This window comes from Aquila chrysaetos, chromosome 2, assembly GCF_900496995.4.
Source record: "Aquila chrysaetos chrysaetos chromosome 2, bAquChr1.4, whole genome shotgun sequence".
Lineage (NCBI taxonomy): Eukaryota > Metazoa > Chordata > Aves > Accipitriformes > Accipitridae > Aquila > Aquila chrysaetos.
In genome coordinates, this window is record NC_044005.1 from 10660094 (window position 1) to 10682008 (window position 21915).

The following is a 21915-nucleotide window of genomic DNA, read 5'->3' on the forward strand; positions in this document are numbered from 1 at the left end:
TTTTCACTTGCCTGCTTATGTTCTGTTATGTTAAGAGAAACGTTGCTGGCTCTTCTGCGTGGTGTAACATAATCCTGGGCTCTTCATCCCAGGTCTTATCAGATAGATGCAAATTCATACTGTGGATGTTGTCCTTCCTTGCAATATGCTGCGCAGCACTATCTTCATAGTACCTGTTTGCAGTTAGAAAATTGGATAAGCTTCAAGTTGCTTGCTTGTTTGGTGAGCATAGAAGGGGGGAAAAAAACCCCCAAAACCCAGAAAAACAAGAAATCTCAGAGCAAACAAACTTGGGAAATTCTTGAGGAAAATGCAGCAATAGCTTTTTTTTTTTTTTTTTTTTTTTCCTCTCCTGAGAAGTGTTTTCAGGAGAGGATGGGGGATACTGGTAGTTCATTTAGGAGCAATTTAAAATGAAGCATGCTGTGTAATATTTTTAGGCTATGTCAAAGTCATTTTGGGATTCCTGTTGGGATTTCGTCTCCCATACCACCATGATTCCTTTGACTCTGTGCTTTATTTCATACACAGTAGAAACTCTGTCCTGAAATCTGGATGGCTTTCTGACAAATTAGTGGCGCAGGCTAGGTGCTGAGTAAATGTAAAAAGTGATTCTCATGTAAAGGGTCTCTTTGGAAGTAGTTCCTTAGCCTTGCATTTGATTGTTTGTTTCATTTGCTATCCTTTACTGGTGCAGAATATTTCACAAAATCACTTAGAGTAAAAGCAGGGATGAAGTTGTGTGAGGGGGAATATGGTCGGTTACCCAAAGACTGCAAATTAGTTACCTAATGTTCCCTAAAGAACTTAAGAAAGTGATATAAATGTGTATTTACATCATACGTGCTTTGGCAGTTACTATGGTTCTGACCCCAGTGAGAACAAGGTTGAAAAATAATCTGCAGAAATTCATGTCTTTCATTGACTTGCTCAGGAGCGGTGTATGTTACATGTAATAATGTCTTTCATTTGGATTTTCTTCTCAGTTGGAAAATCTTATGCTGGATAAAGATGGACACATAAAAATAACAGACTTTGGACTGTGCAAAGAAGGCATCAAGGATGGAGCAACAATGAAGACTTTCTGTGGCACTCCAGAGTATCTTGCACCAGAGGTATGTTTATGTTGGCTATTGTACTAAATTATTGTCTTAAATGCCATCTGTGATAGCACTAGTGATACAGAATAATTCCTGTGACATAATGTGTTCATACAGTAACTACTGTTATATAACAACACATAGTGAAAATCTTTTATTCATCATGTTCTGGGACCTATCTTAGCATAACGATATGTGATAATTTTGGGGCAGGGTAGTATCTTCCTTCCACTTTAGGGAACATTTACATTTTACTGGAACAGTGCTTGCTTCTTGTGTCAGAAATCTAGTTTTAAAAAACCCTTTAAAATCACTTCAAATACTACGTGATGGATTGGTGACTGTTCTGCAGTTTGTTTGCTGTGTGTTGGCCTATTTGAAAGCTATTAACAGGACTTCGATTAAGAAGTAAAAGTATTGTCCAATTCTTTTACTCTTTGAAGACAATATAAGGTGACATGTTTTTACAAACAGGACAGACTAAGCTTTTTTTTGCAGTATTTAGCATGGTATGCATTAAAAGTGCCAACTGTTTTGTGACTGTAAGTGCACAAGATGTTTCTCAATGTTAATTTGAACTTTTCAGTTTCAGAGGAAATAAATCCAAGCAGGGGATCTCAGTCCCCAAACTGTATGTTTGGGGGATTTTTTTGGACTGATATTTTTTGGGGGTTTTTTTGGTTTTGTTTTTTAAGTATAAAGCAAAGGTGTCCTTGCAACTTTCATCCTGGAAATACTCCTTCCGAGAGTTGTGCAACACAGGTGGTGTTATAGCTGTGAGTTAGTTACAGGCAGATCAAAAGTGAAATTGTGTGATAGAGAATATATGTATACATGGTATTTTGCAGGCAGACGCTAGTTTTCTCTGCCCACGCTCTGAGCTGTCTGGAAGCAGACTCGCTGTATTAGTAGGGCACCAAGCCTGAGCTAATGCAGCGTGTCTCGCAGAAGGGCTGGTTGCCTTGTAGTGGGTGGCCTTTGCTACCCATGGCATTAAGACTTCCACCCAGCTCGGAGCACAGGCAGAAGCAAGCCTTGGACTGCCGGCAGATTACATATTGTTGGCACAGCCAGGATGTAGCCTTTCTCCGAGATGGGAGACTTGAGCATTGCAAACTTTTCTGGAGTTGAAGTATGCAGAAGTACAAAGTATGGCAAACCAAAGTGGAGGAGGAATATTTCTAATGAGAGCTGATGGCTTTGCTGATCAGCACTTTTTGCTTGCATAGCGGTGGCAGTGTGCTCTTGTTTTTTGTTTGTTTTTTTTTTCTTTCTTTCTTTCTTTCTTTTTAACTCCCAGCTGCTTTCAAGGGCCTCCAGTCTCTTCGTAATAATGAAGAACGTGGGCACCTGTCGAAGTAGCTTGCAGCAAGGAGGTGGAGCCAGTCTCATGATAGCTGCCAGCTCTCCACAGATCACCAGAAGTCTTCAGTGAATCTAAATTGGGGTCTATGCACCACAATTTGAGATTTACTGATGCAGGGAGTAATTAGCAGCAAGCACAACAGAGTGTTTATTATTCATAAACATGGCTTTTATTTTAGCTTCCCTCTTAAAATCAATTGCTGAACTTCAGTTTCTCATCAAGGATTTTGAGGAGACTAAAAATATTTATTGTTTTGGTTTTGTTTTTTCCTAACGTGGAATGTGGGGATTCCCTGTGCAGGCGTTATGTTGTTCTTTCTGTTACATTATTTGCTGTTATTTTTCTTTTTAATATTTATGGTGAGCTGGCTCATCCAAAACCCTGAAGGACAAGTCCTTTTGTTTAACCCCGCTCTCTCCCTTACTTGCAAATCCCATCTGTGAGTTGGAGTGTTAAATTCTGGAGGCTTTTGTCATCTGGTCGATAGCATGCAAAAAATCTGGAAATTGTGCACGAGCAATATTCCGTGCATTTAAGGTCATACATCCTTAAAAGCAGGGGTCTTGATCTTCTTGTCTGCATTTGTAACTTGAATCTGACATAGCGGCATGTTTGTACAGTTGTTGCATCGTTGTTTTTAGGTTCATAGTGGAATCTTGTGCATGGATGACAGTGACTGAACCATGTCAACTTTGATGTGTCAAATGCATTGATGGCTGTGATGTTTACAGCTGTTCTGCCTTCTCTTTCAAATTCCATCTCACAGCAGTCTGGAGCTGCTCGTTAGGAAATGATGATCCTTTAATTTAAGTGAAATGACCTTGTTACTTTACTACTCCCTAGCTATCCTGTGTGTTGCAATAAATCATGGATGAGTGCAATACCTTTTTTGTTGCAATATATTTTTGATACTAACACCATTGCTCTGTTTTGTGCAATCACTAATAAGAGTGTATGCTCGTTGTGATAAAGAACTTTGAAGAAATAAGCGTTTTATTTTCTGTTTAGAATTAATGGAGGTGAAGGAAAGAGTTGTAGTTGGTAATCTAGATTATAATACAGACTATTAATAAGCTTACTAAAGTAACTTTTGAAGTATTTGCTGCATTTCGAAAGCACCTGTAGCATTTATTACATACACAATGAAGGCCTTTGTGGTTTTCTTTTTCTTTCAGTCTCTCCTATTGCATCTCTTGCAGCAGTTTAAAAAATAAAAATCGGAGGCCCCATGACTGTTTTATTTTAGGTAACCCAAGTGTAGGGGAGTGTGAACAGGAAGCGCTTATTGAACAGGGTGACTCAGAGCGGTAACTGCATTGTCACACAATATCTCCTGTGAGCTGAAGGGCCGCGATGCCTTGGGAAGGACAGGGCCGGCTCCTGGAATCCTGTCCGGCCAGCAGCTGTGTCGGCCGTATACATATACGGGGCAGCTGCACAGCCAGCTGTCGTTTGGTGTGAATCATACGGCAGGGGATGCTGTAAATAGACCAACGTGGGGTAATCTAATACCTGGCAGCCTTTTGATTTTTACTGCAGGCCCTTTCCCCTCGTTCAGATAATTAAGGGGAATAATTAGTGAATAAAGAGAGACAGAACGCAAACAGTTGTTATGTGGAGTGTCTCAATGCTTCTTTTTTGTGTGCAAAACCTTTATCGAGGTTTGTAAGAGGTTCAGATTCTGCTTTTGTTAAATTTGGGTCAACTTTGTTTGGCTCTTTCACCCTTTTAATTCTGAGTGTAAAGTATTCTGAATTGTAGCAATTTAAAGCTCACACAGACACCATGCAGTGAGAAAACATGATGGTGGTGCGGTTGTGGTTTGTGCTCTTAGCAAGAGTAAGCAGTTGAGTGCAGACCCGTGAAAAGAGTAAAGATGGCAACTAAAACCTGAGGACAGGGTCTGGAACATGAGACTGTTGGTGTCAGCTACAGACAACTGCGCAGGAGACACAAAGTCTAGAGAAGTCCTTGTAACATCCACTCCACAAGCCACAAAACACTCCCCGCTCCCTTCAGCAACCTTCAGTGCGGAAGATCAGAAATGCACTATGACAGGGCTTCTCCAGAACAAGCAGGAGAGATGGAGGGCACTGCTGGAGTCCCAGGTCCCTGCACCAGCTGGGGCTTTGTTAGGTAGAAGTGCCCAGGGGAAGGGAAAAATGAACTGTGCTGGACTCCTTCTGCTGTGAGACCTGGCAGAAGTCCACCCCACTGACAATTCCTGGGTTTGCAGCCCTCTAAGCAGAGGCAGGAGTGTTAGAGCTAGTAAGCAAGTGCCTTTGGAGAGGGAGGAGGGGAAACATTTCCAGACAATTTGGCTGCTGTTTTATGGCCTTTACAGCCAGTCAAATGTTAGGAGTGGCGTTCTGGCTCTTAGTGTTTTAATGTAGATTAGTCATTTAGTATATGTGGGTGGTCCTTCAGGATGTGCAGAGCCACCCTTTGAGGGGTGTAGGTTGATATGAAGATGATGGGGAAGTTTGGCTTGTTGCTTGTGACATAACAGGTTGACCGTCTTTTCCGCTCTCCCTGTACTGGCTCCTTGGTGATTTTTCTAAAAAATTAGATCCCATTTGGAACAGTTTGTGATGAATAAGTGAGAATTTAACAGCTGGCTTTGTAACATGAGAACAGTTCTCAGCCTTTGGGCTTTCAAAGGTTGTGCTTATGACCATAATGTGAGGGAGGGTGGGAGGAAGAAGAGAAGGAAGCTGCCGTAACGTACCTGCTGCCTCCTTTTCCCCCTTCTGCTCACATCGTGCGGTGAATGTGGATGCCAGTTCTTTTCAAATGGATCCTCTGCAAATACTCTGCTGGTAGATACGGCTGTGACGTGTGAAAAGATGAACTTGCTGGGGTAGATTTTGCCTCTCAAGTTCTGTGTTTATGCCTGGTTTGGGAATGTCTTCTAAAGCCTTTTCCTTACGTTTCTGCAGGTGCTGGAAGACAATGACTATGGTCGTGCAGTGGACTGGTGGGGTTTAGGAGTTGTGATGTATGAAATGATGTGTGGCCGGCTCCCTTTCTACAATCAGGACCATGAAAAGCTCTTTGAACTCATCCTTATGGAGGAGATTAGATTTCCACGCACTTTGTCACCTGAAGCAAAATCTCTCTTGTCAGGTTTGCTGAAGAAAGATCCCAAGCAAAGGTGAGACACTTGTTTAATAGTTGTGCTTTTAAGCACTCATGCCCTCAGAAATACAAAAAAAACTTCACAAAGAAGTTAATAATTGTGCTATGCAGAGGCATGTCTATGAAAGGGAACTATCTTCAAGACAGGCGACTTAAAAGTGACTGTTTCTATGCTGCCTTGTGAAATGCCCATATCGCCATCATTGAAAAACAATTGAAAATGGTACTGCTGAAAGGGCTATTGCATGTATGCGTGCCAGCCATTTTTCTTTATTTAAAGTTGAGGAAGGTATTTCAGACAAAATGGTAGTTTTGCTTCTAATCCATTCAAAATGATCATCCACCAAGATGCAGCAAGTGGACCTACTCATTTTTGTTTTAACTTTTGACATGCGCTGACACTGCAACTAGTGACATGGAGCAGCTTTGGTGATCAGAAGGCTGAACTTCAGAATATGATGGCTGCCATTAACTCAAACTACAGCCTGGGACAAAGCAAGTTAACCCTGCCTTCGGTCATAGCGAATCCAATGGCTGCTGTGGGTTATAAGCTGCTCTATGCTGAATGCTTTCACCTTCTGTCCCAGTTCAGGCTGCTGTCCATTTTCTGAATTTTTGCTTAAATCCGTGCAAGTGTTTTAAGATCCTGCTTTAGACAGTAGGTGGTGGTGTTCGTACCATGTTTGTGGTGGAGTTCATACCATGCTTAATCTACTTTTCCTACTTTCTCCTTTTTTTTCTTTTCTTGCTATGTGGTATTATTTAAAAAGTAATGCTTGATTTAAAACCAGAAAAAACAAAACAAAAAAACCCCAAGCTCTTAATGGCTAACAAACAGAAAATAGAACAAGATCCAAAAAGGATGTTGACCTTTGCACAAAGATAAACATCAGTTTAAAAACCTGCCATCTTGTCAACCCAGACATTTTAAAAACAAATAATATTGTGACTCTGCCCCTGATCTCCTGTCCTGAACCTTCCACTGTAAATGGGCCCCAAATAGGAAATCTTTCATGTGAGGTGCAAGCAGAGTATTCCGGTTTGCTTTCTGATGTTTGTTTAGTCTCCCTGTGTGTGTGCGCGCGCATGCACATAGCAGGAGAATGGTTTTTGCCAGTATGTGGATACTTGTAGCAAGGATTTTTGTCATCGCTGTAGGCTATTTGCATCGCTGTTTTTGATGGAAAATCCTGTTGAGAGGTCTTCTAACGCAAATACACAATTTGTACTGCCAGAGGATTCAACTTAGCAGTGACATGGGGAACCACGAACAGTTGTAGTCAGGAACATGGCCAGCCTTGTACTAGGGGGCAACAGCTGCACGCGCCTCCTGAACCCAGTGCCTGCAAGGGGACCTCCAGGAGAAGGTTGTGTAATTGATTAGCAGCCCCCCCAGGTACTGTGCTCTGCGAGTGTGGTTGCAGCCCCTGCCAACAGGATTCCTGTCCAGGAAAGCACAGGTTAAATACAATTGTGACCCTTCTGTAGCTTATTCAGGTGGGGCCTTTCAATCACTGGAAACAAGCAGCATCTGCTGTAATTTGTTCTTAAAGGAGCATCTCTGATGAACCAAAATGTAATTTGTTTACAAACAAAGAATGCCACTTGTTTCTAATTACAAGGTTTTCCCAATGCCAATAATTACTCCACAATATGCTCATTTTATACAAATAGCCACTTCTTCACATGTATCTTCTGCAGGCTTTGAACCAGTGATGCTCTGATCTGTTGGACAGATGATTTTCATGCTGCTGATAGAAATAACTATAGACTAGACAAGCCTGCACACAGGCCCGCAGCTTGCTAATTACACTGGTGCTTCCCAAGCTTTTTGGATCGTGGACCATTCTTAAATACTGGTTTCTCACCAATCACCGTTCACCCAACTTTTTAATTGAAGTTGTGATTCTGCAAATCCCCTGGACTTCACAGCGTTTCAGACAGTACGGAGAACTGAGCTGGAAGCACCAGGGGTAGAAGTCCTGAGTCCTAGCCTTGTAGTTTTATGTTCTTTTTATTGTGTGGTCTATGTGCTGGGGTGGGTGATTGGCATACTTGGTAGTTGACTCATAGTGAGTTCATGGAGCCATATTGAAGAAAAACAGCCAGATAGCTACGAAATGCACTCAGTGAAAAGTTAAATAATGTGCAGTGGTCTGGTTGACATTAGCCCGTTGATGATGCTTTGGGGAACCACTGTGTAATTCAACAGAAATCCTCTCTTCCACAAAGCCCAGTGGTAGACAGAAGTTGGTGTCATCGTAATGTTGTCTGTGGCAGAAAACGTCAGAATTGGCAGCATTTAGTAACTGCTGATGAACTTCAGAGTGAGACGGAGGAGACGGCCAAAACCATGAGAAAAATGAAACTGGGAGATGTTGTCCCTTCCCGTAAAATCCTCAGAAAAACCCAACAATAAAAAAGGTTGATATAAGAAAGCTCCGTGATGAGGATATTTTAAGTTAAATATCAAGGAGCTAGAGCATTGTGACCTGCGTCAGTGAATTAAATCTTAAAAATTACCTGTTGTACCTGAGCTGGATATGTAGAAGCAGTCTTAGCACTCTGCGCTCAGTAATACCGGTTCAGTCTCACACTCACAGGCATATGGGGAAAATGTGAAGACCAATAAATTGCATTCTGCTTTTAATCATGGCTGTTTTCTAAATTTGGTCATATAAAATCCATTTTGTAAGAGAAAAGGAATTTTGAAGTTTCTTTTGGGATTGATATAAGTTTATTAATCTTGTAATGTGAGCCCCTAATTTTCCTAAGAAGGAAAAAAATCTGTTCTGTAAGTATTTCCTTTTAATGTGACCCGGAATTCTCTTTCACTGCTTTGTGGCATGTATCAAATGGAAGGAGGTAATCAGAGCATTTTTTCACACATAAAACAGCCAAGTTTTTAACTTTTATTATTCTTTCTCTGGCTGTGGAGATTGCAACCTGTGAAAGTGGGCAGGGATCAGAGTGATCCATGTAAACGGGCTGAGTTTAGATGAGTGGGTGGGTTTGTAATCAGCAGAGTGTCTTGCAAGCTCTGAATCTTGGCAGGTTCTAAACTTGAGAGAACTTCAGGATAGTTTCATCTGAATTTTGATCATGTGTTTTCACTACATGCCTTAGTGCTCCCTGCCATAGGTCAGGGTTGTTCAGCCTCTTTCAGGTGGGGTTTGTCACAAGCTGCTTCATCTACTTCTATCTTCTGTGGTACTGTTGGACCTTGCCATTCAGGAAGAATGAGAGGAAGAAGATGCAGCATTTCACAAATGCCTGTTAAAAGATTTAATAATTTCACAGAGTTGTAGCTGTGGCTTTGGAGTGCCGAAGGTGGTTGCTGGGATCTGGTGATCAGTCTTTGCAGCCACACAGAGATCTGGCACTTTGTTCTTTCTAGTGATGGTCACTCTTTCCAAGTCTGGAGTGCAACTTCGGCTGCAGATGCTCAGGAATATCAGGGTCAATCAAGCCTTTACCTGCATGAAAACCAAACTCCTTGGGTTTTTTCCTCATGAAAGGAGGCGATTTGTAGTTAAGGCGTATGTCTGTGTCCTCTGTTTGTGGTGCTCTGCTACAGGAAGGGTAGATGGCTTGAGCAAACTTGCTCTCAGACACAGCTAGGTCTGCAGCCCATGCAGCTGTTGCTGGACTTGGAAGAGGTAGAGGTGACAGTCATGGGGACTGCAGCTAGCTGGTGGCAGGCAGGAGGACGTAACCTTGAATAGCTGGTCCTCTTAGGCAGCAGACTTCATTTGTTGTGGGCATCCGGAGTTTTAAAACCACACGACAAGTGTCTTATGTTTGCTCCGAAATAGGTGTGTCTTGAGTACAAAAGTGTTTCTATCTCCAGACAGCTCCAGTGTCCTGGGTATCACTTGAACTGCGGAGTGCTCATCAAGTCTTCATACATGTTTCACCAGGTGCTTTGAAGTAGACTGAGATTTAGCTGTTCTATATGATAATTTTAGTCTAAATCAGTTCAGTCCAAAGCTATTCAGAGCAAGTTTGGACAAACTCAAACAGTTCACCCATAAGAGATCTAAATTGAAGCTGAGGAAAACATAAAAGGCAAATTTAAAGAGATTTTTTTTTTTTTTCCCAGCTTTCTAGAAATCAGTAGTTCAGAGACTTCCCAAGCCTCAGTATCCTCAAACATGACTGTGGTTACTAATGTTGGGGAGTGGGAGTTTTTCCAGTGTTACTGGATCCACTACTTTTGTGTTGTACGCAGGTGGTTAATGAAAAAATGGGGAAGTAAAGCTCAGCACAGAGCAGGGAGTTGCATTAGGCTTTCCAAAGTCTTAATCTCTAAGCAGGAAAGCCCCCAAAGTATGTGTACAGGGCTTTGGGAATAATGTGGCCTTTTCCTTCCAAATCTGGAGTCATCAAATCATGCTGTTCCCAAAGCCAGGCAGAGCTTCTCTGTGCTGATAGTGCTGGTCACAGGAAAGCGATGTAGATGCAGTTCCTAAATTTTTCCCTGTGGCTATTAGAGGCCTCTGAAGGTAAGGGTCATGGTAGAATAAGTTACTAGTCTCCATCCTGACTGTATCAGGGAAGGAGAAATAGGCGTCTGTGTGCTCTGAGCTGGTGAACACCAATAGGTTTTGCTGCACTGATTTTCTCGAGCCTGGTGGGTACATTTGCACTGGTGTAGAACCAGGTTTGGGGGCAGGAGAGAGTCGGAGAAATCATGTGAAAAGAGAACGGCAGCAGAAGTGGTGTCTAAAACTGTGGCCGTTTTCTCAGACGAGGGTGGTGCATGTGCAAATCTGTAAACAACAGAAATCTGTCACCTGAAAGTATGACAGTTTTCAGATGAGGATTCGCCCACGGTCAGAATCTGTATTGTGGCTCCTAATATGGTGAAGCACGAGTTTATGAATGGGATTATTTGGCAGGGCAGAGTGAAGGCGGTTGCTGCCCACTTTCCTGTGTTGGACCCTGGCAGTCCTTACTATAGAAACTTTTTAACTATAAAACTAGAAGTTTGTGGGTTTCTTCTTAAAGAGGTGGGAATGGACCTGGGTGCTGAGCACTGCTTACTTTTACATGGACAAGTAGAGAAACAGCATTTTTCTTGTGATCCACTAATTGCAATCTTCTGGCCTGTGATAATACTACTTTCACTATTGACTGTGTGTTTATACACTATATTTATATTTTTATATACATATAAAAATTACATAAATTTTTAAAAATATTTGCACATGATTTATCTGTGGAGTTTGATAGCTGATTGTCCTTGATTTGCGGAGCACAGACATTTGTCATTAAATGATTAAAGGAACTTGCAAGCAATACACAGTTTCATGAAAAATTAAAAATGTGGAAATTGTTTCAGTTTAATATTGATGTTGCACTTTATTAATAATTTTCTCCTTGGGATTTAGCTGAAATACAGAAACAAAGGCTCTCAAATATAGATGGAAGTTAAATGAATAACGAGAATTGTTTGGCAGGTATTTTTTAAGGAGACCAATTTAGACAGAAGTTTAGGCTTTGAGGATTTTGGGGGGGGGGGGTTTTAATTGCTTTTTGGCCTCTACACTTTCTGTTATATTTCCTTGTATACTGTAAATCTCAGTAGCTTTTTCTCTTGAAGTCCTATTAAAACTGGTTTTGGTTCTGTCTGAAGACTTAAATGTACAGAATTTAACTTTATTATACAAGAAGCTTTTCAAGACTTTTATTCCTGCTGTATTTTTCTGCAGTTGTTGCATGTCCTTACAAAAGACAAACCTGCTGCTCTTTCAGTTCTCAGTGGTGTTTAACCATGATTTTTGCGTTAGGTGCTGATATAATTTTGTTCTCCTTGAGAGGGTCCTTTCATAATAATTCTGAGAAACAAGAGTGTATTTTGGAATAAGCCCATATCCAAAATATGAGGTTTCTATCATTTCCCCATTTGCTTTGAATGGATTTGTTTAATAGTATAGATTTTTAAAAGGTAAGTAAGACATCTGGGGTTTTTCTTGGCATTTCCCCGAGTATGTGTTTGCCCTTCATGGAACAAAGGCTCGTATTAGATAACGTATTCTCCAAAACACTCCTACGTGGGTGCAGCCAGCCAGCCAGCCTTCCTGCATGCTTCTGCAAAACGCGATTCAGGTTCTTCTTAGCTCATAGTCACTCCTGGACTTCCGTGCAGAAGTGCAGTCTGTTGTCATCTGTGGATAAAGAGGATCGACTCCACCCTCTTCTTCACTGGCCATCATCATCTGTGCTGGGGAAGCAACAAGGAGCCTGGTAGAGACTTGGCAAAGCCTCTAGACCTGTGGGAAGCCAGCTGAGAGATGATTACTCGCAGAGTTTGTCTCTGTTCCCAGGCTGCCCTGGAGTTTGTCTCTGTTCCAGGCTGCTCTGCAGCTGTGTAAGGTGCTGCCAGGCGGATGGGAGAGCCATTGGTTTGGCCTGTGGAGCTCAAGGGTGAGCTTAGGCTTGGTCTTAGAGCTTACCTGGGGAAGGAGAGCATCACCCAACACTTTGGTACTGGAAGACTGGGGACCCGTTCGCTGTTCCACTGCACATTTCCTGAAGGAACGTGAAGGAGCAGACCCTTTAGGTTGCTGTGCTGCTAAATGGAAGAGAGCCAGGAAGCAAGCATGGACTCTGAACTCTCAGGCACCTCTGCTGCTTGGTCTGTCTGGTACAGCTGGCCTCTGCCAGCTTGCGTTCTCTGAAGACAGTGCTCGGGCATGGCTGAGAGGGTTGCATGCACCGGGATCACTTCCCAGTCGGCAGTATGGACAAAGCGTCACGGTATTTGTCTCCTCTGCACTAAACGATCGTCCAACACTGTCCCAGTAGCACTGTGCCTTCAAGCTGCATCCCACACCATGCAGTGCAGTCTCAAGCTGTAAAAATACCACTTCAGTGGGCTTTAGCACAGCCTTCACATTATCTCTGATATTTTGAACCAAACCCCTCCCCTCTGTCCCCAAATAATCATGTATTAGGGCTGCAACGTTACTGCAGGTGGCCTGGAGGAGATTCAGGGCCAACTGCTGTGCAGCAAGGGTGGAGGCCTGACCGGACAGCTTGGCTTCGGGTTCAAAGAACAGTCTTTGGCCCTTTTTTCTGTAGCAGTATAACTCTAGCCTTGGTCACGTAGAGGCATTGTTCCAAGCTCTTAAAATGGGGATAATATCTCAGTTTGCCAGTGGTACGAAGACTCGGAGAACAGGCAGATACTAGAGGTCAGCCTGGATGAATGTGGTGGCACCTCTTGTACTTAGAATCCTGGGCGTCTTCTTAACCTTGTTACCTGAAAGTAAGTCTCCCGCTGATTACTCAGTATGTGTTTTGTTTTCTCAGTGCATGCCTTTGCTTGCAGATGTGGTTCAGTCTTTTAGAGAACATTTTAACCTCCACAGCAAAATTTAAGCATCTATTAGCTCAAGACTGCAACTAAACTGATTGCATCTATAAGCTGTGTGGACAGTTTTATTTTGGAATAAAAGTGCTTTATCTTGATATACCTTAAGTCAATAAAACACCCTTTGTGCTTTCATGAAGCCGAGGAGGAGGAAAGATTTGCATACAACACGATATTATCACTGCAGTTGTCAACTGTTTTCTTTAATGGAAATTTAAATCAGGTTGCATAAATCAGTTTGTCTTAAAAATCCTTGCCTCTCTTACACTTCAAAATCAAATTCAGTTTTAGTGCTGGCATCACTCTGCTCTAGAAAATTCTAAGTGGTAGTCACTTGTTAATTTAGAAAGAGAGAAGGGTGTGTGGCTCAGACCTTTTACTTGCAGGATCTGCTGTGGTCCCTAGGACAACATCTTTCCTGAAGGGCAGGTCTTTTGAATTGTGATTATTATTTCTTTTTTCTTTGTTTGTTTAAGAGAGACCTTTATTCTAATTCTATTTGTTAGTATGTTTTCAAATCTTTTAGTGGAACTGTGTTGGAGCCTAAAATGGACTATCCTGCAGCCCTTGCACAAAAAAACAAATACGAAGCAAATGCTAGAACTGCTCCCAAATGTATTATATAAACTCAGAATTTCTTCACTACAGTTTAATAAAAATTGCATGAGAAAAAATAACTCTGCTCAAACATTTAATTACTTATTTTGCCCCAAACAGGTTAGGTGGCGGTCCTGATGATGCCAAGGAGATTATGCAGCACAAATTCTTTGCTGGCATTGTTTGGCAAGATGTATACGAGAAAAAGGTACTTGTGCAACTGTTTTCCCAAGGTGAATTGTAGCTGTGGATATACTGAATGTTTCAAATTTTGTTGCCCTTTGTAAGGTACACAGAAGCCCTCCACGGAAGAGGTTTGCAGTTGTTTTAGCAAGGCTAAATTGCTTCATGTTTCTTAAAATACTGTAATCAGATTACTTCTGAACCAAAGCTTTTTTTCACAATGAGAGGAGTATCTCTATGAGATACTTGTTTCTGTGACTGAATAAATAGGATGTAACCAAAATTGCTTCCAAATTTAGACCGTACATAAGCTTTTAAAGTGACTTTTCCTGTGAATTCTTGTTGCTGTTCCTTGCTATCAACTAACATATCTCTTGCAAGCCCAGGAGTTATTGCTGGTTCCTGAGCACCTGAAGCAAAACTTCCTAGAAGCAGTAGTGGAAGATGGGCTGTTTGTTCCCTTTGCATTTTTCCTGTGTTGAATGATGAAATTAGACTGAATTGGCAAGTGCAGAGAAGTGTAGGCTTTTACATCAAACCAAGCCTAATACTTAGGTTTTTTTGGTGACAGAGGGCTGATGTGAAGTGTCTGCACTTTATGGTGTTTCTCACTGGTTTTCATTGAGACCCACTGAGTTTGTAGGCTTTCCAGTGGGAGCCACTGAAGTCAAAGAGCCCAGCCCTTTCTGTATGAGTGTGTTTCATCAGTTGTCTATGCCTCATTGTCCCTTCATTCACAGATAACATTCCATTCCTCCAAGATGCCCTGCTTTGTGCTCTCAGGGCAATCTGCTGTTGTCCTCTTCCATTTGATTCTCACCAGCCACATTTTCTGTAATACTCATGTGAAATGCAGCTAACTAAAACATGGATATGGTGATTCAGGGCTCCCATCTATTGGTGCTACATGATCTCATTCAATCCCAGCCTTTCTTGATTTCCCTCCTTCCCCCTGCAGCCCCTCACAATACCAGATCTTGTTTGATCTCTAAATACAGTTTAGTTCTCCCTCCTGTTGGTGGGAGCAGGTAAGAAATTTAGCAGAAACTGAGTTTTAATTCCTTGGATTCTTTTGGTAAAACTAATATGGTGATCTATGAGCAATGTTTGTATTCTTAAAAAAACAGAGCATAACACCACTGGTTTCTATACCGTAGGCGGAGAATTGTCCAGTGCCTGTATACAACTACAAAGAGTGCTCTGTTTCCTTCTCTTCTTTCACTTCCTCACAGATTTGTGTGGCTAAAGGGAATTGGAAAATCATAAAATAAGTTTTTGTGCCTTGAAAGTGTAGATAGAGTTTAGACCTCTGTCCTTTCAAAGCATCCCTTGAGAGAGAGATGCGTGCAGTCATGAGGGCAGGAGGGAGTTGCGTGGAGTTTATTCAGTATAATGTAAAAAGTATATCTGAATTACTGTGCTAAACAGGAGGTTATCCCCATTTTCACCCAGCTGACAAGCTGAATACTTGGGGTTTTGATTTTTTTTTTTTTTTTGTAGTTTAAGGTAAAAAGTTGATAATGGGGCTCAAATGTCTTCAGTGAAGTTATTTGTTATTTGATGGTAGTCCTGGTTTCCTGAATGGAGGAGAAATCACACAAGCTAGAGGCAATTTATTTATCTGTGGGACTGAGAAAGCCTTCATAAATTGTCCCATAGTAGTACTGACTCAGATTCTTGTGGAAATTACCAGGAAATTCCAAATGTTACATATTTTGGAGAAAACAGTGTGCTAATTGAGACTATTTCTGACCTTGGCATATCCAGGGAGGCTAGATTCTGGTTTTGCTCCTGTCCCGTTAGCACGTGCATCTGAAATAGCCATGCTGTGCAAATGAAGAGATTTCAAAAAGCCTGTGAGTAATTGCTGCCTATGTTCTGGGTGGTCCAGAGAGGATCTTGCAGCGTTTACCTGAAATGCAGTCTCATGGATAAAAGCTGAATTTTGTGAGCTGCCTAGAGGTGTTTATGTGCTAAGCTTGGTTACCCACTATCTCCAGATAATGGTGAATATGTTGATGAATATAGATTTGGGGTAATCGAGAACACTTACTTTGTAATTAAGCTTTTTGGAAACATAGCTTTGCTTTGAATTATAAGGAGTTTTGAATAACTGGGGTTGTCCCAAGAATTTAAAATATTCATTAGACTCTCCTGGAAGAGTGTTGTTATTTGTCTCTGGTGCAAAGAAAGGTGCGATTTAATTTGCAGTATTTTGCCCACCCACAAGCGAAACATACACCATGATATTTTAATCACATGTTTTTTTCTGGTCTTTTTGTCTCTTAAACCAACATAAGCCTGCGGGTATCACGCTGGTCTGCAGCAGTGGGAGGCTACAGGTGGCACCTCTCTGCCAGTTGAACTGCAGAGCTATTGCAGTGACAGCTTTTCAGTAAAGCAACATATTTGCTTGGTAAAGCCAGCATTAGAGCTTTCTGCGGCTTCCCCTCTGTTTCCAGCTTAATGTTCTGAATTTGACAGCTAGGGGAAGAAAAAATTGTCTTGTGGGTGCATCATAATCTGTCTCAAATTGCTTTTAACAGATACTAAAATGAAAGGGAAAATTATACAGGCAGCACTAGCCCATTACACGTGTGTTCTGACTTAGGATTGCTGCTCCGAGTCGTTCCGATGTGCATAGTTCAGGTGTCTGCTGCAGTGCCCAAGTCCTAAATCACTCTGTGCTGCGCACAGCGAGCTAGAGCAACTGGGAGCATTGCAAGTGCCAAAACCACCATTAGCTTAAAAGGACAGATAGAACTTCACACATGTGAGCACACACAGCTTGTCAAAACCAAGCCAAGGTTCACTTTAAGGAGTAGGCAGAAAACTGGTATAAGGAGAAAGAGAATAGAGCTAAAATGTGAAAGAAAGAATGCTCATCCTCGGCAGGGTTTTTACATATAATATGTTGGTGTGACTTGATTGAGAGTAGTGTTACTAACATTATAATGTGAAGCATTCCCTCTTCAATAGCTTCAGGAGGACTGTAAGGCTCAGAGTGACTTGTGACTTTGGGATATCCTGTTTCCTTTTGCTTTTTAAATTCAGGACATAAAGACCACTTCGAAGGACCTAATTTTTTTTGACAGGAACATTTGCCAGGCTCCTTTAAGCTGTCCTTAGGGACAGAGGATCATTAGTAACTAAAAAAAAAAAAAAAAAAAAAAAAAAAAAAAAAAAGAATGTATATTATAATTGTACTCTTTTATAATCAACAGAATATTTATGCCCCTGAATTTTTATAGATTGATTTTAAACAGTAAATGTTTCTTTGTATTTGGAAATACTACAATATGTGTAGATTGCATTTCTTAAAGTCTTTACATTGAAAATGAAGGAGCTTCATTGGATTGTTGTTTGTAAGACAGGACAACACTCTGTTAGTTGCTCTCAAAACAGATCAGAAAGGTGATCCTGACGATAGGGAGCTTGAAGCTAGTGCTTTTCTTATTTACCAACTTGCCAAGCAAATGATTATTCAGATGGAAGGTGGGAAAGAGGTGTTTTGAACATTCAAGATTTGCTGATGTTTTCCAGGTAGTGATTTCTGTTGGTATCGTTCTTATTTCTGGAAGAGCAGAAGTGCAAGTCTCGGGGTCACTGCTTAATTCCAGTTGGAGCAATTTACCATTTGCCCTGACAAACCTTTCCCTGCAGTTTCAGATTGGAAGCCGTATACTTCCTCAATCACGCTCCTAAATTGTTGCCTGGTGTGGCTCTGTGCTATTAAAAGATGCCCATGCTTAACCCCAGTGGTGGGCGAAGTGAAGCCCAGCGCCGAGAGCTATTACATGTCCTCTGTGGGAGGGCTAAGAACAGTGTTTACATTCTTGTTTCTACCGCACCGTGCAGCGGGGAGGTGAGCGAGGTCTGAATCCCAGCTCCGTTGCCCTCCAAAATTGTACATGTTCCAACTCTGTGCATCTGTATGCAACCAGCTCCACCACTCCGCTTCCCAGGCGGGCTCCTCCTCCAGCCCCAGTCAAGCAGCTCTGCTCCATCTGGAGTTCCTCTTGCCAGAGCTTGCCTAGGTACACATGGATGATTTCTAGCTTGTCTGCCCAAGCGAGTGTCAAGAATAAAACCCAAATAGTGCGACTCGTGGTGTAACAAGAGGAGGATGTTCACTGCTAAGTGTGCTTGGCTTTTTTGGAAGCGCTCCAGATTTTCTAAGTTCAGAGTTGATATCAAACTGCTTTTGGGAACTGGGAGTATAAAAGCTTAATGTTGCTGCTGCCTTGTCCTAAATTCTCCTGGGTTGGTTGGACCGACAGCACAGTTGCAGTCAGAGCTGCATGGGCACGGTAGCTCTGTAGCTGACTTTTTTTTGTGAACGTTACAGCCCTTGTGGCGATACGCAAGTCTAGGTAGTCAGTTTGGTATCACTAAGCATCTTTTTTACTCATTTTCATCCTCCTTATGCATAAATCTGACTAGATGCAGTTGACAATTGCCTTATAATTAGGTGGGGAACCAGTATATACTATTATTTTTAAATGCTTGTAAGCTTGTTATTTATTACTTGAAGAAATGTTAGGATTCTAGGTTTTTCTTTGTGCAATTAAATCCTAGGGACAAAATGCCTTAAATGCCCCATCAATAGGAAGGGCCCACCTAAATAAATACTTCTTACTGTATATGGTTCCTTCTTTATGAACTGTCATTTTTTTAAACTTATTTTAGGAATGTAGGAAAAGGCACTGTAGCTTATAACTTTATTTCAAATTCTACCTGTTTCAAACAGTACTGCAAGAACCTGTAAGTGGACAGTATTTTTTTTTTCTTTTCATAGCTTGTACCTCTGTTTAAGCCACAAGTTACATCTGAAACAGATACAAGATACTTTGATGAAGAATTTACAGCACAGATGATAACAATCACTCCTCCTGACCAAGGTAAAGTTTTCCCAAATGCTTCCCACTGTGTTCTCCAGACCACCAGAAATAATCTGCTGTAATGTTACCTGGTCTCTTTAGACCATGTGAAAAAGCATCAGTTTAAACTCGCTGGTTTTCCATATATGTATTTGACCAAGAAGCTGGTAAATTGATGTGAAACTTTCCACCTGTCTTTACAGTTTGGGAAATGAAAAACCTGTTTTAGAAGACAGTGAAATTATTTGTACTGTTGTCTTTTCCAAATCTGCACATTCCCACTGGAGAATAATTCTGTTCGTGAGTTTTGCATGTGTACATCTGCACACACACTGTGTGTATGCAAGCAGTCAATTGAATGTGGACTAATGTTCATATTCAATCAAAGTATATTTTATTTTCATGGTAACTGAGCACACTTGATGCTCTGAAATAGCAATTGCCAGAAATTCAGAACACTGAATATGGATTTAAGCAATGCAGCTCTTAGCAATTTTAAATGGACATCTGAACAACTGTTTACATACAACAATCGGGATCTTCTGTGATGCCCATTTAATGGGGTGAGATTTAAGACTTCCTGTTTCTTTGTCCCTTCAAGTTGTGGAAGAAAAAGGCGACAGTGAAATTTTCTGAAATAACTTTGCTATGCATTATCTTACTGTTTGTTTACTTAAAATCAAAAAGGAGGCAAATGTTGTCTACTGTTTTTTTGGTTTGTTTTTTTTTTCCATTTTTCAGATGACAGCATGGATTGTGTAGATAACGAGAGAAGACCTCATTTTCCTCAGTTCTCCTATTCAGCCAGTGGAACTGCTTAATGTTTTGCAATGTTTTCCCATTCAGAAACAAAACAGACTGCATTTTGGGGACCTTACTTCAATGGACACTAGAGAACTTTCTATATTATCTGAATTACAAACTGTGTTTGTATTACAATTTAGATGAATTTGTAGGAAGCCTCACAGATTCTGTATTTAAAACAATTCTTTGATGCATTTTTGAGAAGGAAAACAAATCCATTCTTAAAGTATTACGTCAAGGCTTTTATGCTGAATGACCACAGGTTTTTAAGAATATACACCAAAACTGTTTACTTTAGAAATAATTAAGGTATTCAACATATCAGCAACTCTGACCAGAAAATCCCCTTATTTTATTTATTTCATACAGTTCATTATCTAAATATAGAATCTGCACTCTGAACAATTAGATTTATATAGGAAGATATAAGACTTTAGTAGCTAGTGCAATAATATAAGCAACAAAGTGAACAAACTCTGGAGGGTTAAGGTTCAAACTCATTTTGGACAGCAGTGAAGTGTCATCCAACTCCAGAAAACCAACTATAGGAACAGCATTAATGGCCTCAGTGAGGTAAATCAAAAAGCAAAAGTTATTTTTGTTATAACATCTGCTACAAGACATTACATATCAAACTGAATCCAGTGGAATTGCCACGTCGTACAGATGAGTATTCCATTCTAGACAGTGCATTTAATTATTCCATTTGCATAGAGTGTAGGAATACTTCATAGGATTGGCTTCTCAGAACCTAGAAAACGCCTGATTTACCAATCTAATATGAAATGCAACAACACAAAATCACCCACTTTTCACCACTGTATAAAAATACCATGCAGGTCTAAGTGAGAAATCATCTTAATGAGTGAGTCAGCCAGACAAAAGTACATTTTGGCACTGAAGTAATGACTTGTTGCCGCTGTTTTTTTTTTTTTTATGAAAAGATATATGAATATATATAAACACTTAATGATTTTTTGCATCATGCCAGATCATTTCTTCTTTCTTGAGTGTGCATTAAAGGTATCAGCCAACAGTTCATGGTGCCTTCTCACTCTTGAAGATTCACTTTAACAGTGTTTCCCATGTATAAGAAAAAAACTAGGTTGAAACTTCATATGTGTTTGAATAATAATGGTGTTCAAAAAGTGAATATTTTTTTTTTTTTCATTTTTAATCTTAGTGGAAAATTCCCCACACCATATTTTTGTTGTATCATGTTTCTTTGTAATTTTCATAAAAGCAGTCTTATTCTGTCTCTGCTGCGAATGAATTTATTCCATTGTAGGTTGCGTTCTCTTAAATAGCTTTTTTTTGTTTTTCATTCTCTTGACTGTATAAAAAAATGATGACATGTACTGCAGTTAACTAGCATTTAATTTTTTTATTTGAAAGGGAGTATGTTATGAAAACCCTCGCTTCCCATTTCCATCAGAAACTGCTGTGTTTGCACAGAGAGCCCATCATTTTGACTTTTTTTTTTAACAACATTCAACTCTAGTATTTTTACTCATGGTATGAAAGTTTCCCTCCAAATACTTAAATAAAAATTGCTTTAACAAGTTAGGTTCTTATTTCTTGTGGTAGGAGCTTTCTGAATTTGTAGAGATGCAACAACTGCTCCAGTTTCTCGAGTTTTGATGTGCGTATTACTGAGGGATTTAGGCTTTTTAGCCCCTCCTCAGTTGTTTCATCTCTGTGCTGATCATTATGCAAAGATAATTTTGGAAAATGTTTGTTAAAAGAAATACACCCTGTGCCAGAAATAGTTTATCTTGAGGTAAATGAGGACAGGCCTCATTTTGCTGTCCTCCTGATGCCAGTGAGATTGTGTTACTGAGGCCCTAATCTTAAAAGGTATTTCTATTCCAGTCACTTGGGCCAGTACAATATATAATACTGCATTTCCTTTCTAGGGACTAATATTAATTGCTTCTAGGAGGTAGTTATACAAGGCTGGAATGTCCTTTTTCAAACAAGAATACAGAGAAAAATAAAAGAACGTCTAAGAACAACTGCGAACACAGAAGTTGCGACTGTAGTAAGCCATTAAACATGCAAACCATTTTTTGGTTCAAGGAATAAGCTGTAATTCCCAGTACAATTTACTGCACTTTTATGCAAGGAGGGAAGGTGAAAGAAGTGATGTGTGTTTCTGTAGAGACTGATGCTGGACAGCCTGTCCCATTCTGCAAGTATGATCTCCTAACTGCTCTCCTTCCTTTGCTTCCAAACCTTCATCTGAGTTTCCAGCCAGCCAAGGGACGAAGTCCAAAGAACTCCTCTGCAAGTCTACAAGCCCTGACAAGTTCTGAACTAACACACTTCGTGCATCCAAATATAGGCAACGCGAATGAGCAAAGGTTACCATAATCTGCCCCAGGAAAATCTGGTCTTTTAAATGCAGGAACAGACATGGATCTGGTGGTTCTGCTGAGGCTGATTATGTCTCAGAACAGTATTTTTCTG

General features: G+C 40.7%; 1 protein-coding gene across 4 annotated transcripts in view; it reads left to right on the plus strand.

Annotated features, from left to right (window-relative positions):
• AKT1 (AKT serine/threonine kinase 1) overlaps positions 1 to 21008 on the plus strand; it is a 75072-nt gene extending 54064 nt beyond the window's left edge. For all 4 annotated transcript variants that reach the window (XM_030029645.2, XM_041127509.1, XM_030029612.2 and 1 more), the window contains 5 exons: positions 987 to 1115; positions 5406 to 5620; positions 13700 to 13787; positions 18561 to 18663; positions 19384 to 21008. In XM_030029645.2, coding sequence (XP_029885505.1) covers positions 987 to 1115; positions 5406 to 5620; positions 13700 to 13787; positions 18561 to 18663; positions 19384 to 19463 — 615 coding nt within the window. In that variant the 3' untranslated portion in view covers positions 19464 to 21008. The remainder of the gene's footprint in view (positions 1 to 986; positions 1116 to 5405; positions 5621 to 13699; positions 13788 to 18560; positions 18664 to 19383) is intronic.
• The last annotated feature ends 907 nt before the right edge of the window (positions 21009 to 21915 follow it).